This window comes from Pezoporus wallicus, unplaced genomic scaffold (genome assembly GCF_028554395.1).
Source record: "Pezoporus wallicus isolate ANWC-B61680 ecotype Strahan unplaced genomic scaffold, APGP_CSIRO_Pwel_v1 contig_2908, whole genome shotgun sequence".
NCBI lineage: Eukaryota > Metazoa > Chordata > Aves > Psittaciformes > Psittacidae > Pezoporus > Pezoporus wallicus.
In genome coordinates this window covers 6,015,142-6,031,969 of record NW_026642179.1, presented here as the reverse complement: position 1 = coordinate 6,031,969, position 16,828 = coordinate 6,015,142, and the positions used below count along the sequence as shown (strand labels likewise).

The 16,828-nt window shown below is 42.8% G+C and overlaps 1 protein-coding gene across 7 annotated transcripts in view; it reads left to right on the top strand.

The window, feature by feature from the left end:
• DENND5B (DENN domain containing 5B) overlaps positions 1-13,741 on the top strand; it is a 113,657-nt gene extending 99,916 nt beyond the window's left edge. For all 7 annotated transcript variants that reach the window (XM_057428086.1, XM_057428085.1, XM_057428089.1 and 4 more), the window contains 9 exons: positions 1,664-1,792; positions 3,046-3,167; positions 5,368-5,513; positions 7,177-7,295; positions 8,431-8,618; positions 10,271-10,353; positions 10,519-10,645; positions 11,430-11,604; positions 12,539-13,741. In XM_057428086.1, the coding sequence (XP_057284069.1) occupies positions 1,664-1,792; positions 3,046-3,167; positions 5,368-5,513; positions 7,177-7,295; positions 8,431-8,618; positions 10,271-10,353; positions 10,519-10,645; positions 11,430-11,604; positions 12,539-12,722 (1,273 nt within the window). In that variant the 3' untranslated portion in view covers positions 12,723-13,741. The remainder of the gene's footprint in view (positions 1-1,663; positions 1,793-3,045; positions 3,168-5,367; positions 5,514-7,176; positions 7,296-8,430; positions 8,619-10,270; positions 10,354-10,518; positions 10,646-11,429; positions 11,605-12,538) is intronic.
• The last annotated feature ends 3,087 nt before the right edge of the window (positions 13,742-16,828 follow it).

Sequence of the window (16,828 nt, the reverse complement as noted above, 5' to 3'; positions counted from 1 at the left end):
CCCTCCTGCATTTGTTTTACAGGTCAGAAAAAGTCAGTATTTCTCACCTGGTCCATCAAAGATCTATCTGTGTGTCATGTTAGGAAACAGGAGAAAGGTTTCTTTAAAAAGACATCTGGGTTTTTTCCTTTCTTTTTTTTTTTTAGGAGGAGTTTTAAGTAACCTAGGTTTTGCCACTGGCAATCCACCATTAATCTTATTGATTGTTCCTTCTTGATGGTTCTTCTGATATGTACATGAAGCACCGAGCTGTGTGACAGAGACACCTCAGCTTGGATTGCAAGGGTAGGACCTGCGTTTTTAGGATTAGGGTTAGGTCAGCCTGTAGAGAACGGTGTTGCTGAGCTATACCTGGTGTATCCCCTTCATTTGTGCACAGTGAGCTCTTATGTCTGGACAACACTAAGTTTCAGTTTGCAAATTTGCCCTCAAGGTCCTGGTCGTGTTATGGTAAAGAATCTCTATAAACAAGAGAGTGTTTTTCTCAAATAATACAGGGTCCAAATATAACACAAAGCACGTGTTTGGTGTAACAGATGGGGGAAAACACGAGACAGTGAGTCTATGCTAGTGATGTAAAAAGCATCAGTCACAGCATGACTTTGATGGATTTTCTTTGGAGTAAATATTGCCACATTCCCTAACACTCAGCAATGCGTGGAGAGCCTTCAAGGAAGATGCAGGAGTTGGAAAGTAAGTTACAACAGAGATAGTTAAGGCTCAGCTAGTGGTACTTGGAGCCTGCCACAAAGGTTTGGAGGGCTGAACTGCCTGTGCACTTAACATGTAAATTGCATGAAAATGAAGAAATTGCAGCCTTTTCTTTCCTCTATTGGAAAATGTTACTCTTGCTTTTGCTGTTTATTTAACCAGGTTGGGGGGTTTTGCAAGTAACTTCGCCCTGCCAAGGCAGTTCTATTCCTCCTCTAAAGCTCCCTGTGCTCTAAAATTGGGTTTCTGGCATTCTCCAAGCTGAAATAAGGGAAGGTTAAAAAAAGAAAAACAAAACCATAGAAGAAAGCCCCTATGGAACAGTTCCGCTTTCCTACAGACCAAGCATGAGGAGGGCTAGTCAGATTGTCACTTACATGAGGACCTCATATCCCTGAAAAAGTGATACTGCTTATGAGTGCCTGTCACTCAGTTGACCCCAGTCCTCTTTTTCTCAGGTTTTCCATTGCAGCTGCCATCAAGGGGTTTGTTAGAGCCTTCAGAGTAGATTGTGGTTTGAAGAAATGCTTAAGATATGTATTTGTCTTTTGTCCTCCCAAACATACCCATTTGTGTTGGCAGCTCGGGGAGCAACTGTGACAATATAACTGGGTCTCACAAGGTAGCTGCTTGTTTAAAGTGTTAGCGGTGTCCATGAGGACTTCTACCTCAGGCAGTGCAAGGATGAGCAGATCTACCCCTGCTCACCTTGGCCAAACAAACACCAGGACACAGAGCAGCTGATACAGGCTGTAGTGTGCCCAGGTTGCACCATGCTGTGCCTGGGAAGGGCTGCCCATATCCCCAGGCCAGTGCTGCAGTGCAGGGCTCTGCAGGGCCCTGCTGAGTGTTTTCCAGTTCAGTTGCTGCATCACACTGGATGTTGCCATTTAAAGCATGTAGAATTTTTATGATTCATCTGTTATTATTATTTCTTTCCCACCTGTTTCAGGCATGTTCAGAACATGAGTGAAATAAAGACCGATGTGGGACGAGCCCGAGCCTGGATAAGGCTTTCTCTGGAGAAGAAGCTTTTGTCTCAGCACCTGAAGCAGCTGCTTTCCAACCAGGCTCTTGCCAAGTAAGCTGGCTCTTTTCTTCAAGCTTCACTTTCAGGTCTTCCCTGAGTGGTGTGTCAAGGTGCTGTGCAGGTTTGGGGTGCAGCCAGGCACCCTGTTTGGATACTGTGGATTCCAGCTAGAAGTGATTTAAAGGCAGAGGTTAGCTGGGAGAGAAGGTTCTGCCCGCCCAGCAGGGCAGAAGTCTGCTCACCTGCATGGAAAGCATCATAATTTTCAGGAAGGAGGCATTAGGTGCTGGTCAGATCAGGGTTTTGACCCAGGCCACTTTGCCACCCTGCAGTTACTGTATCTTGTGCAAATGAAGCAGCAGGCACAGGATTGCCCCTTTTCTCACAGCAGCCCTGTGTTAGGTTGGCTCACCCCCATCCTGACAGCCATGAGCTGGGTTAGAGGCCAGCTCTCCCAGCCACTCAGCTCTGCCTCCTCTTTCAAGAGCAGGCACTGTCCGTGTAGATGTTCCTTGACTTTGTTTTCTCAAAGCAATGCATTTAGAAAAAACAACCAAACAAACAAAACTGTATGAAAAGAAAACATCCTAACTCCTACATGCAGTTCTGGCTCTGTAATGAGTTACATGGCATGATTTATGCCAGAAGTTACCAAATGGGAAGAAAGAGGAGTAGGTAGAGACAATCTCCTCTTGGGTTATCCATTTAAAGGCATGGTGGCAGGCCTGTCTTTTCCTGAAGTTTCATCTACATCTATCTACCTCAGCAGCTTTTTGGGAGTCTGCTGCCTTCAGACTGCAGGCAGTGTTGCAAGCTCTGCCCTTTCTTGCAGCAGGACCAGGTTATCTCCTGGTGTGTCTTTGCACTGCTTTGGGCAGTTGGTGATGTACACTAGGTTCACTGAACTGAAAGAGTGTTGGGAGCGCTGCTGCTGCTTGGTGCCTTCCCTGGTTTGGTGCCTTTTGCTTAGTTTTCTCTGTTGCAGGATTGAGCAGGAGGAAGATTAGGTTATTAGACAAGGCTATTCCACAGTGGGATGATACAGGGAAGAAAGGAGGTTGCTGTATGTTGTTTCAGGTCTGCTGTGGTGGGTAGTGTTAGTTTACATCTGTGCTTTGCAGCAAAACCCAATCCTTTAATGAGATGAACCCTGTAGCCTTGCTATGGTAGCATGGAGCCAAGAGTGATCTGTAAAACACATGTGCAGCAAATGCTCCTGATGGATTTCCAGCAGCTTGTGTTAGCTGGAGAATCTCACTTTTCATGCCTCCCATTAAGATCAACTCTTCATTTGTTTCTACCAGGAAGCTTTACAAGCGTTACGCTTTCCTGCGCTGTGAAGAAGAACGGGAGCAGTTCTTGTATCACCTGCTCTCACTCAATGCTGTGGATTACTTCTGCTTCACAAGCGTCTTCACCACAATCAGTGAGTTGGAGAATCAATTTTTTTCCCCCTGAATAAAAATTAGTTGCTGTCATGATTTGTAAGGGATGATGGTGCTGGTGCTGGGGCCTGAGCTGACGAGCTCTTATCTGGAAACCTTGGTTGTTGCTGCCGGGCTCATGGGTGCTGGGTGTTGCTCTGAGAAACCAGCTGGAGAGCCAAGGTCATGTGGGAGTGCTATGGATAAAAGGATTGCACAAAGGAGAGCAATCAGCACAGAGTGCCCATGTAGGGCTTGATTTTCATCACCCAGTTGTATAGGCTCCTTGATCTTCCCTCCCAGACAAGTACATCCTAATGCTTCTTTCTGGCCTCTGCAGACTGAGGAGGTGGAAGTCTTGGAGGATGAAATACAAGGCACTTTGTGCTCTGATGTATATTTTAAATCTCTTTTTGTCTCTCTTTAAATGCCAAAAAGATTCCCTCTTCTTTCCTGTCTTGTAAGGAGAGCAGAGACTGGATTGAAGTCTGAGAATGAATCTTTGTCTCTCCAGCACCGGGCACTGCAGAGAAGGCAGGACCCCATTAAATGACCTAATTATTTGGACTGACTTGGCGGCCCGTACTCTTCATTTCGCTGCCTGCTCAGAGTGAAGTGAAGCAAGTTTTAGGTGGCTGTCAAAACAGTCACTCATTCTACTTTTTCCCCCCTTAAAGCAATAAATCCCCTCAGAACTAGCACAGCGCAAAGAGATTCACTCATCCTTGATTTACCTTACTTCTGTGGGGCATCCAGCTTGACAGCTTTCCCCTGTAGGATCAGTGCTTGGAATTTGAGGGTATTTTTTGAGTGCAATATCATTATATGGCACGCACAAAAAAGTAAAAAGTCTGCCTTATCTTCCCCAGTCAGAAAGGCAGCTTATGAAATATATGGAGGGTGAGCCTTGCAGAGCTAATGTGCAGTATTTGAGTCAAATCTGAATCAAAATGTGCAGTATTTGAGTCAAATCTGAATCCAGGCGGGTGGCAGTCCCTGTCCCTGTTGAGAATGTTATGGGTGGTGCAGATTTAAAAGCAAATTAATAATATATTTTTTTTATATAATAACAACACGAAGCAGCAGCATAAAATCATAGAGTTAAAAAAATCACAGTCATAGAATGGTTTGAGTTAGAAGGGATCTTAAAGTTCATCCAGTTCCAATCCCCTGGCTTGGGCAGGGACACCTTCCACTAGACCACGTTGTTCAAAGCCCCCTCCAACCTGGCTTTGCACACTGCCAGGGATGAGGCAGCCATATACATGTATATATTATGACAATGGTGATGAACGGGTTTTGAACGGGTGGACGTCCACGGAGACAGATGGGGCTTGAGGCTTCGGCTGTGCCGTTGCCAGCCGTGCCGACATTTCTGACATTCCTTTTCCCCCCGTAACCTTTCCATTCAGCCGCTGAGCCCGCCGGGCCCCGCCGCAGCCGGGTTTACGCGTTAGCCCGTCAGCCCGCGGCCGGCCGGTCCCTGCGCCGGCCGGACTCTGCGGCAGAGGGAGGCCGGTTCTGCCGCGAGGCTGCAGCTCCACCGTGCGGCGGCACCGGGCCCCTCGCCGAGGCTGCTCGCGGTAACGGTGCCGGCGGGAGCTCCCCAAGAGCTGGGCCGCAGAGCCGCTGCTCCGGCTGTACTGCGGCTGCTGCTGTGACCCTCGGTGAGACGCACGCTGCGTGCTTAGTTCGGCCCCTGTGCGAGGCGTGCCCCTCGTCAGGTTGCTGAGGCATAGGACAAGATTTTAACCTTCAAGGGAGAGCCTGGAGAAGAGAAAGCTGCATGGAGACCTCAGAGCAGCCTTCCGGTATCTGAACTACAAGGACTCTTCATTAGAGACTGTAGTGATAGGACAAGGGCTAATGGGTTCAGACTTAAAACAGAGGAAGTTCAGGTTAGATATGAAGAAGTTCTTTACTGTGAGGGTGGTGAGGTACTGGAATGGGTTGCCCAGAGAAGTGATGAATGCTTCGTCCTTAGCAGCGTTCAAGGCCAGGTTGGATGGGACCTTGGGTGACATGGTCTAGTGGAAGGTGTCCCTGCCCAGGGCAAGGGGTTTGCAACTAGATGATCTTAAGGTCCCTTCTAACCCAAACTGTTCCATGATTCTATAAGAGATGTGGTTTACTCCAGAAATTGTGTTTACTGCAGGAGGGAAAAAGGTCAAGAATAACTTATTTCCCCCATTCTGTTCTTAGTGATCCCTTACAGGTCAGTGATAATTCCCATCAAAAAACTGAGCAATGCAATAACCACATCAAATCCATGGATATGTGTATCAGGGGAACTAGGAGATACAGGTGTAATGCAGATTCCTAAAAACCACCTAGAAATGACATTTGAGGTGAGTACTCACTCTTTGCATTTTACTTTTCAATTTGAAACATGCTTCCAAATAAGTGTTGATTTGCTGAGAGTTTATTTTCTTAAGATCACAGCATTTCAGATGCTGTCCAGGTTTTCAGGGTTGCTGTACGTACAGGTATGTACAGGCTAACAGCACTGCCTGATGATGCTAGATGAAAGTCGAGCATACACTTTTAACTACAGGCTTCACTGCTCTTCTTGTCCCAGCCCAGGCCTCCTCTTCTCACCTAGCCAATATATTTCTATGTCTCATTCCTTTCCACATTTCCTTGCCCAGTTTTCCCTTTCAGCTTTCATTTCTGACTCCTCCTTTCCCTTGCAAGCTGTTTTTACCCTCTTTCAATGCATCTTCCCAGTTAAGCATCACCCAGGTCCCTTTCTACCTCTGATGAGTCCCGAATTTCTTTTCCTCCTTGTCCAGCATTGCTGCTTTCCTTCCAACCAGCCCATTTAACCCCTGAGTTCTTCAACTTCCTGGCCTCAGGTGCTACCCCCTCAAGCCACAGACCTACCCACCATCACTGTGGGCTTCTTCTCCATGCTTGCTGTGGTTTTCTCTGCATTTAACTATACAGCGTTTCCCTCTGCTTTCCCACCCATCAGTTACAGGTTGGCTTAGTGCCACCCAAAGCAGCTGGTACCAGGAATTGAAGGGAAAGGCCTGTCAGGCTCCTGCAGCTCCAGGCTGCATGATGTCCAGTAAGGATTGATTTTTTTTTTTAGGAAAATCTGCTACTAAAATTAAAGTTGTGTCTTTGTGTCTGAAGAACAGTAGACTGTTCTTCAACAATAGTAAAAAGAAAACCTCTTGCCAAATATAGGTAGGTTTTGACAGGGAGAGGATATTTTCATGATACAATGGCTGCCTCTCAGATACCAGTATTTCATAGAAAAGATCCCCAGGCTTGTAGCAAGCAAAATGACATTTAGACATTTCTAAGCACCATAACAAGACTATTCTGGATTATTCCTTTGGCTGAAGTTTTCCAAAATACCAGCTTGAGCAGCCACCCACTATGGAAAATGTCAGCCCAAGCCCAAGCAACGAAAACCAAGGTCTTGAAAGGGAAATGTTTAGGTGACGTTAATAGATGTCGCTGCCAGCCACACCTACAATTACATCTTGCACTGGAATTCACAGTCCCTTGTTTTCCTTGTTCTGTATCTTTATTATAAGAGTCTCATGTTAGTGATTTTTATCTTGCCCAACAATAAGCGAATCAGTCTTTGAAAATAATAGAGGATCTAGGGACTGCTTCATAGTGTAGAGTGAGTCAAGTGAAGGTTAGTATGCTCCAAACGAACTTTTGAAAAGCTGTTTGTACTAAACATCTATTTCTTCTACAAAAGCATGCCTTTTTATCACCTTAGCTCAGAAATACTCAGTGAGTGTTCACAACAAACAAAGATTGTAATCTCTTCACAAGCTTTTAATAGTTTTATTTCAGGTTATTTCTTTTCTCCTGACTTAATTATTCTGCTTTTCAAAATGCTTTGCATGTTTGGTTGAAAATACTTGCTGTATAAATCAAAGGAAACTGAATAAAAACATACATTTGAGACCATATGTGTGCATGTGGTGGTGGTGGGGATGTGGTCTGTTGTTTTTTAAATTAAGTGAAAACTGTTATTCATTTCAGTGCCAGAACTTAGGGAAGCTGACGACCGTTCAGATTGGTCATGACAACTCAGGGCTACTGGCCAAGTGGCTGGTTGATTGTGTCATGGTCAGAAATGAAATAACAGGACACACGTACAAGTAAGCATCAAGTTTTAATTTTCTTTGTCTGAAATTCTTACTTGTTAAATCTAGAGAAAGCAAGAATGTTTTTCATCAGTTGACAGAGCACTGTGGGCTGATTTGGGTACCTGGTAAGGTTGGGCTGGTCTCCCCTACCCCAGTTCTCTCATTTCAGAAGCCCTAGTTGAAGTCAAATAATCTAATTGAGACATGAATGTAGGATTTTCTTTGCACCTCTCTGAGACAGGACAAACAGTATGGATACTGTTGAAGTGATTCATATGCTTGTGTCTAATAATTAAATCTCTCGATTTAAAGTAGTGTGGTAAATTGTGCGCAGATGAACTCTTTAAAACCCCAAGGGATGGATTTATAGTTTAGGGCAAATCTTTTATGTCTTTTTCATTTTAAAGATATTCAAATGTCTAAGTACTGTACAAATGTACAGAAAGTCAGATTGCAAGAAAATAAAAGGGTTTGATGATTTCTCGATCTTCTGTTGAGTTCATACCTCTTGTATTGAAATGATCTCCTAATTCACCATCGGTGTTACAAAGCATCTGGCTAAGCAGACTTAGGTTTTTTTATCTAAATGTAGATTTGAAAAGGTATAATTCAGAAAGATGAGCTCAGGGTTGGCCACAGGGGGAAAGTATAAGGAAACTGGGTACAAAGACTGGGGGTATGGACATGTTCATGGCTTTCATTAGGAATGTGGATTGGGTCAAAACATACAGCAGTAGAATGTGCTGTATGAGATTTGAGTATGAGGAAACGTCACAGCTTCAACTGGGTGGGAACTCTGTGAGGGAATTTAGTTGTTAATCATGACAGTATTTTTAAAGGCAGAATATCACTTCTGGTTGCAAGTCTAAAAGAACCTGGCAGAAATCAAGATGTGGACCATAAAATATACGTATGATGCTTTGTTGTCCTGGGCTTTCATGCACTCTTTGCATATTTCCCTTTTCCTAAGGATGATTGGTTCTGCAGGGAATGCTGCCTGTTGAGCTCTGGTTTGTGAAGTTTCTGGCTACAAAATATTTCCTGCCTGTTAGCAGTGTTCATTGGGCGCGAGCTGTTCCTCTAGCTTTGAGATGAAGCTAGAGTGCTTGCATGGCTGACCTGTGCTTGTCTTGGGTGTGTGTGGCAGGTTTCCCTGTGGGAGATGGCTGGGGAAAGGTGTTGATGATGGCAGCCTGGAGCGAATACTCATTGGAGAGCTGGTGTCCTCCACATCTGATGAAGAGCTGGGGAAGCAGTGCCGTACCCCACCGCAGCAGAAATCTCCTACCACAGCTCGACGGCTTAGCATCACTTCCCTCACAGGGAAGAACAACAGTAAGTCCTTTCTTTTCTCCCCGGGGCCCTAGACAAGGGGGTAACAATGGCTGAGAAATAAAGCTGTTGTGAACAGGATTGCTCCTATTAAAAAGAGGCTTGGTGCAGAGGAATAGCTGCAAGCTGATGAGTTTTTCCTGCCCTAGTTTGTGAGTCTGCAGCTTGTTCTGTGACTGCACACACTGCCTTTTTCAATGTCCCCCATTTGACAGTTGAGAGATAATAATCTCTTTCCTTGGAGCACAGAGATGTGAGATGAAGGAGGAGGAGGCAGCAGAATTTGCAGTAGCTGATGCTGCTCAGCTTCCCAGCTCACTTTGTAGTCAGTGGGAAGACAGTCCTCTCTCAAGGGCAGGTCAGAATTTGATATGGATACTGTGAACTGCCTTCTAGAGGAGCACATCTTTAGGGGGACCCTGGGGGACATCAACTTTGCATTCCTAAAATTAGCTTTTATGAGTAACTGTTGCTGGCTACTGCAGGGCATGGGACTGTAAGGGCCATGTGAGGCATTCTCCACTAAAGCAAACTGATGAGCACAGTGTAGATCCTGTTCATAAATCTGTCCAGCTCCTGTAAACCTAGAGGACATGACTGCTGAAATGTCAGGCTAGGAAAGAGTAGCCTTCAAGGGCAATGCAGTATCTAAAAGCCACCATGGGGCCACTGCAGCTTTTCACACGAGTCCGTATTAGCTGGAGAATTGGGCACCAGAGCATTTCCTTAGGTCTGAGAACACTAAGACCCAGTAATTCATTTGTCTTGAGAGCTAAATGAGGCTCTGTATTAGACCTGCCAAAGAATGTAGAGGTCCTGATGTACTAAAATGATGCTGAAATACTCCATGCTTCCAGAATAACAATTGTAAGGCCAGCTAATAGCAACCTACATATGTCTGAAAAATAAGAAAGGCCTTTTAGAAGAACCATGAAAATCTGGCAAGCATCTGCTTAAAATTAAGTTTTAAAAGTTCAGTCTGTTTTAATAAGAAAGTGAATGAGGACTGGATAATTTTCTGCAGGTAGGTAATTTTCAGCACAGGAAGATGAGATGGTTGCAGGTGGAAGCATAGCATGATTCAATGGTAGAGGCATACAGCTAAACAGATGCAGGGTAGGAATATGGCATACATTTTAACACAGAAGATAACTTATTCTTGGAACTATTAATAAGGAATATTCTCTCCCTGTGGTCCCCCACACTGGTACAATGACTAGAGATGTGTCCAGATACTTTTGGGGGCTCATTAAAACATTGTGGGTTCCAGTCAGAAATTAATGAGTGGTGGGTTTTCTGGCCTCGGTCATGTAGAAGTGAGCCAAATGACTGGGCTACAGCCTTTCAGCCCACATCTCCTCATGTTAGGGTTGCTGTACTCTATGTAATGAGAAAGAAGTGATTAACTCAAATAAAATATTTATCAAGCCAGATCCTTGGGTTGTGCATTTTTAAGTAAGGCAATTTATTTGACCATTCCAGGGTTGCTCATCAGTTGCTTGTAATAAGGCTCAGGATTACACAAGACAAATGATTGCCTGAACTCTGTTAAAGACAAAGAATAATTCCTGCAGTTCAAGCTATGTCATCATGAGAGTTTGATGAATGTTTTAAAGTTGGTATCTTCAGCTAGTATGCTCTCCATCATTCCACAGAACCTAATGCGGGACAGATCCAAGAGGGAATTGGGGAAGCTGTGAACAATATTGTGAAGCACTTTCACAAGCCAGAGAAAGAGGTACTTCCTATTTTTCATTACTTGCCTGGAACCTAAAATCCATGTAAATATTTTTATAATGAGAAATGGAACTGAAGTACTAGTGGAGACTATTAACCTTTAAATTTGAAGGTTCTGGCATGCAAACAAGACAAGTTGTACTTACAGACTCTCCCTTCCTCACAGAGAGGGAGCCTTACCATTCTGCTGTGTGGAGAGAATGGCCTGGTTGCAGCACTGGAGCAGGTCTTTCACCATGGATTCAAATCTGCTCGCATTTTTCATAAGAATGTCTTCATCTGGGATTTCATAGGTAAGGTGGTATGTGATTTGGAGGCAGAAGAAGAAAGATAAGTGCAAAATGACTACTCACACACAGATCTTGGGTTCTCATGAGCTAAGGTGTTATTTGTTCCTGCCTGGCACCTGTTCCAGGTTGCTTGAAGTCAATGAGAAACAAGATAGAAGATGAGAAATACTAAGCTCTGTATAAGGGATGAATGTGAATCTGGGCAGAACCTTAAGAGCACTTCAAATTCTAGTCATTTATTCATAACTGAATGTTCAAACAGCCAATTTTCTGCCCAGAAAGAATGGAGGTTGGGGTAGAGTAGCAGTTGCTGTCAGGGGGAGACGTAGGAAAGGGCAGGGAGGCAAAGGTTTATATTTGTAGTTGTTTGTGAGAACTCTCCTAATCACTACATTGGTCTTCTGTGATGCTTATCTGTATGCCTACATTGTGGTAATTTAAGATGTACTTACTCCCTTAAAACATACAAGTTGAGATACTTAGCCTGAGGGTAAGTGCTTACTCAGAAAAGATGAAAAATCAAAGCTGATGGTATCATTCAGAAAGAAACCACTGACAGGTACTCTGGTGCAACTCCCTGATGTTACCTAACTGTATTAGACATCAACCAGTCCGATGACTGCTGCTATGTAGCAAAGGTGGAGATCATCACCTACCTATGTTCTTGAGAGTGAGGTATCTGTATATAAACTGTCTCAGCAAGTTGTTTTTCTGAGGATTCCCTTGTCTAATTCTATGTCTCAATGAAGTTACATCTCACTGGGTTCTGATTTTCTCCCTACCACAGAGAAAGCTGTTGCTTATTTTGAAACCAGTGACCAGATTGGAGATAATGAGGAGGCCCTTTTGCTTCAGAGATCTTCATGCAAAACCTTCTGTCATTATGTGAATGCCATCAATACTGCTCCAAGGAACATTGGAAAGGATGGCAAATTCCAGATTCTGGTTTGCCTGGGGACAAGGTACCTAATTGCTCTTTGATATATGTGTCCTCTTGCATTAGACTAGAAGAATATTTTTACACCATTGTTATTACCTTTAGTTTTCCATTTTAAGACATCTCACACCCTTCTATTACCCAGTACCTATTAAAGCTGCTTTAGTACTACGTGAAAAATTGGATCAAAGAAGCAGTGTCTAAACTGCTAAAAATGTTTTGAGCTCTTTTATAACTGTTAGCTTGACAGTCATAGGTATGAAGTCTGTCTTGAAACTGTATTTTTGATGAAGTGATGGCTATGTGAATGCAAAATTCCCTTGCAAGAGCTGGTGCATTTCTAAAGCTTCATTAAATCACTTTGCCTATGAAAATGGGATGTCTGTTACAATTTTGACAAAACTATTCTAGTTCAGTCTTTCCTTGCTTTCTGTCTTGCACTTGGGGAGGGAGGTGGGGCTTGGTTATATTTTGGACGGTGGAAGTTGTATGTCTAGAAATAAGTACCATTTTTGTCCTGTCTGTCTGGGTATGTGGGAAATCAGTGGGAAAACAGTCTATTGATTTTGCATGAGCTTTATTTTCTCACTTCCCGATCTGAAAATGTTGCTGAATTCTTCCAAAAGCAATTGTCCAGTTCTGCTGATATCCTTCTATCTTCGTTCCTACAGTATGCTCAGCTATACAAGTATACATGTGTTCCTACATGTATATTCATCCAGTACTCATTTAATATACATGTATATTCATTCAATATACTTGTATTCCTACATGTATGTTCAGCTCGCTGTGTTTTATTAACAAAATCAAGGGTTATGATTACAAAGGAAGCTTCTATGTGGAAACAACATGTATCACCCTCAAAAAGAGCCTGCATATTCTGAGTTGTGTTCTTGGAGAATTTATGTTTGAGATCTGTTTACTTGGTGCTAAAATAATTCTCTTCATCCTCTTCGCAGGGACCACTTGCTCTCTCAGTGGATCCCATTGCTGGCAGAATGCCCGCCCATTACAAGGATGTATGAGGAGAATGCTCTCCTACGGGACCGCATGACTGTCAACTCCCTTATCCGAGTCCTACAGACATTGCAAGATTTCAATATCATCCTAGAAGGATCTCTCATTAAAGGAGTGGATGTTTAGCATGGCTTTGCTGAGAACTTCATTATTCCTTTCCCAAGCAAGCAAACCACAATTGGAGACCTGTCAGGACTTGAACACGATGGTAGTGCACCACTGTAAGGCAAAGCTGCCAGTTGAAATGGGAGTGGGAAGCCCAGTTTGTGCCTGATGGGGACTGTCCTCTAAAGCTGCAGAAAGCTAAGATGCAGTGTTGTAGTTTATTTGAAACAGAAATTTAGTATAAAATAGAGTATTTTCATGTGTTAGATGTGTGTAAATATGCTATCTTCTTTAAGAAATTATACTACTCTAAGAAATTTTTCTTAGACTGAATGTTCTTGTTCTGACTATGAGTAGCTTAAACCCAGGGAAGGACTGGGGGGAGGGAAGGACCGAGGCGGGAAGGGATGCCGCTACTTGCTTGCAAGGAAGAAGCCAATCAATGTGTAAATACAGTGCAAACTCAGCAGGGCTTTTTTCAGGTATTGCAAATTAATACAGCAAATATCCTTATGTAGCCATTGTGATTGTCTCACTCTTGGAAATGTTGTAAGCATATATGCTGTCTTACCCTACTGTACATGGGCTCTCTTAGTTCTTTGTTTGTTCAAAGACTCAAGCCATTCCGTGCATGGAAGTTGTGAGTCGTCATGTTTTTTTTCTGTTAGGTTTTATGTGTCACTTCTGTTGATCTCCAAAAAGGGAGACAAGTGTTGAAACGCTTGAACACTGGCGAGGAGGACTGCTGTCAGCCTCAGAGCCTGAGAGTATGAGAGACCTGTGTAAGGGGTGCTGCTGCAGCCTGAGATGGGAAACGATGGCTTGCTTGAGTCGCTTGGTGTATCCCTTGCCTATCTAGATATTCAGATGATTCTCCCTCGCCCTCAGCCAGTTTGTGTTGTGGATGACTTCTTTTTTCCCCATGTTGAGGAATTTGGTTCATACCAAATTCTTGCTGTACTTGAGAATAATCATTGCTGTAGAGCCACAAACATGGATGTTGCTGTGCTACTGAACTGTATCAGCTGGTTTTGAAATGCTGACAGATTATGAGTCTTCCTTTATCCCACACAATAAGTGTTCCTAGGAAGTACAGGGATCTTTGATTGATACTCTTTCTTTTTTCCTTTTTTTTCCCCTAGATTATTAAAAAAAAAAAAAAAAAATGGAGGGGGAAGAAAGCAAAAGGAGGGGAAAAAAGAATCTTACTTTTGTATTTTGTGGCTCTCTCTTTCCAGTTAATGTGTTACTAATACAGTGAGTATATAGAGATACAGCTCTTGAAGAGGAACTGGGATCAACTGAAATCCTGTATACTAAAAATTTAACAAGAGATTACATTAAAATCATCTTGAGGATACCATGCAGCAAATGCAGAGTATGTTTTCTGTCTTATGGATAGGAGTTGGAAGGATCTGAGGGCATAGCTGGCTTCATCTGGTTTTAGGTTTTGGAGCTTAGTTTAAATATAGGTGTTTGTTTCACTTGTTTATTCCCATTTTGTCAGTGGATTTCTGTGGATGTCTCACTGTCAGCTGTGGATTGGGAAAGGCCCTAACTGGTATTGTGAGGTTATTGCCTTGTGCTGTGCTCTCAAGTGGCATTAGGAGGGGAGTGTTGGGCAGTAGCAGGTCTCGATATGGTTTGCACGTGCTGGAGAGAGGAATAAGAGCTAAGAAAAAGGAAAGAGGAAGAAAATTAGGGTTTGCTTTCTCCCCTGCCTTTTGCCAAGCTTCTCTGTTTTCCTGTGATCCTTCTGCTGTCCAGTTCTTACAACAACACTTGCTTTAGTGTAAAAGTTTCACGTCATATTCCCAGCCAGAAGAAAACTCTTATGTGACTTTATTTCATTAACAGGGAGAGGTTTATGCTATAGAAGGGGTTTTTATTTTTAAGAAAGAAGAAAACAACACTGTCAGGGAGTCATTGACTTTTATGAGGGTTCCACTTTTTAATAACCGTTCTTTCCGCCTGGGCTTGTACTTCCTTAAACTGACTAAACTCATCCCAAATACTGTAGACAGCACTGCCATGTCACTGCTGTGGGTGTGAGTAACTAACGTAAAGGCTGTGAATGGTGTCATGAGATAGAAGCCAGAGCCCACGGATGTGCGACATCTCTCTTGCATTTCCAGAAATGTGAAATTTGAGGTGTGAGGCTTTTCAGGGTGGCCAGGCAATTCTGCTTAAAGTCAGCAGAAGATACATGACAACCCTTCAGCAGCAACTGAAAATGTGTCCCTAATACTTAACTCTATCAATAAATTACACATTTAGCACCAGAAACCATGTGGCAGCATTATTTGGTAATGACTACTTAGGATGTTTTGATTTCTATTGCAACTCAGGCCTTTTATGTCTAATTACTGCTATACATGATTTTCTTCAAGCCCAAACCAGTCTAAGTGACTTTCATTTTACTGAAATAACAACCTCTTTAGTCCTTGGATTTCTTTGCAGCATCATCTGCATTTGCTAGCTAGATACTTCTCAAAAGTACACTGCTGCATACTTCTGTAAAGACTATGACTTCAGCAGTCGTAACAGTCATCCGACATGATTCAGTTCAAGTGCAAGCAGGATAAAGTAGAAATACGGGCACCTCTAAAGGTCAAGCATAGATGAATAAACCACACACAGAGAAAAGGGCAATAACTAAATAAAGTGTTTCTTAAGTTAAAACAAGTCAAAACCTGAGAAATTTTCAAATTCAAAACAGGACCTTCCCCCCTTTCAAGCTACATTAAGGAACCTTTAGCCCTTTAACACAACTTCACGTTGGCTTTTTCAGCAAGTATTGACTTGTTTGGTTTTTTCAGGTTTCCCATCATTTGCAATAAAAATTATGTATGCCTAATATTTCCCTGTAGGCAATAAAACACCCTAAGATATGTCGAAAGGGGCAGAGCTGAGTGCCTCAGATTCCTGGAAGACTTCTTATTTGACAACTTTGGAAGTACGATTCTTTGTAGTGAATTTTTATTCTACCCTGTATTTTTTTCCTTAGTAGACCACTTTTGTTTCTTGGAAACCATGAGTTTTCTTCTCTAAGGTTTATAGATACCATTCTACCCATTAGGATGGTGAGAAACCCATCAGGATTCTTCTAAGCTAACACAGTTTTTACTTCAGTGTTAAAGCACCTTCTGTGGTTGAGAAAGGGAAACTTGGAAAAGACCAAAGCTATCTGGTGTCTGCTTTTTTTTAAAGAAGAAAAAATTCTATCCAGTACCCATCTGCAGGTGTCTGAGTTTGCATCGTCCTGTTATACTAACATCCAGCATGATAACTTGAGGGAGTCAAAGAATCAAATGCCTCACTGTGTACAAAATGTGTATTTATAATTCTCTGAAATGAATGAAATTCTACTGTTTAGTGAGAAATCTGCTCATGTTTATTCCGAGTTGGTTTGTGTAATTAGATATCATTGTTCAAAAATGTCTTTTTAGAAGGGTTGCGCAATGGCATATTTGAGAAAATTCCTCTTTTCAGTCAAGTGAAGGTGCGCATCTTAAGGGAAAATATTGTATGTTACACTTGAAATGTACAAATGTGCCCTGTATAGCTTAAAATGATCCTTACATGTCTCCATTAAGTATATTTTGTCTTTACATTATTACTAACTGAATAAGAACTGGATAATTTTCAAGACGACATGAGTAAAAGTATTGTTATATCAAGCACTTTAACATACATACCACAAACTGACATGAGTTTTTCAGGTTTTGAAGTACATTGAAATACAGCTTTTCATGCTAGTCCTTTACAAATAAAACTGTGAGAACAAAGGTTGGTGTCATTTTCTCCTTGCAGATGAACTGAGAGATTCGATTCTCAGACTGAAGAGCTGAACCGAGGCTCCTGGCAGTGGGAACTTGCTGAAGCAAAGAAGGAGAAAGGGAGTGCGAGGGTCTGCTCTCAAAACCTGCCCTTCTGCCTCCCCTGGCACAAAGTCTGACTGTGCCAAGCCTGACCAGCCCTCCATTTTCAAGGCTTAGGTGGAAAGTGTGGCTGATCAAAGGGAAGAATTGGGATTGCAGTGAAGTTTAGCTCTTTCCAGGGTGGCATTTGCTAGGCAGCCTGGGTTGCTCTCCCTTAGTATCTGCATGGGGAAGAGTGGAGAGAAG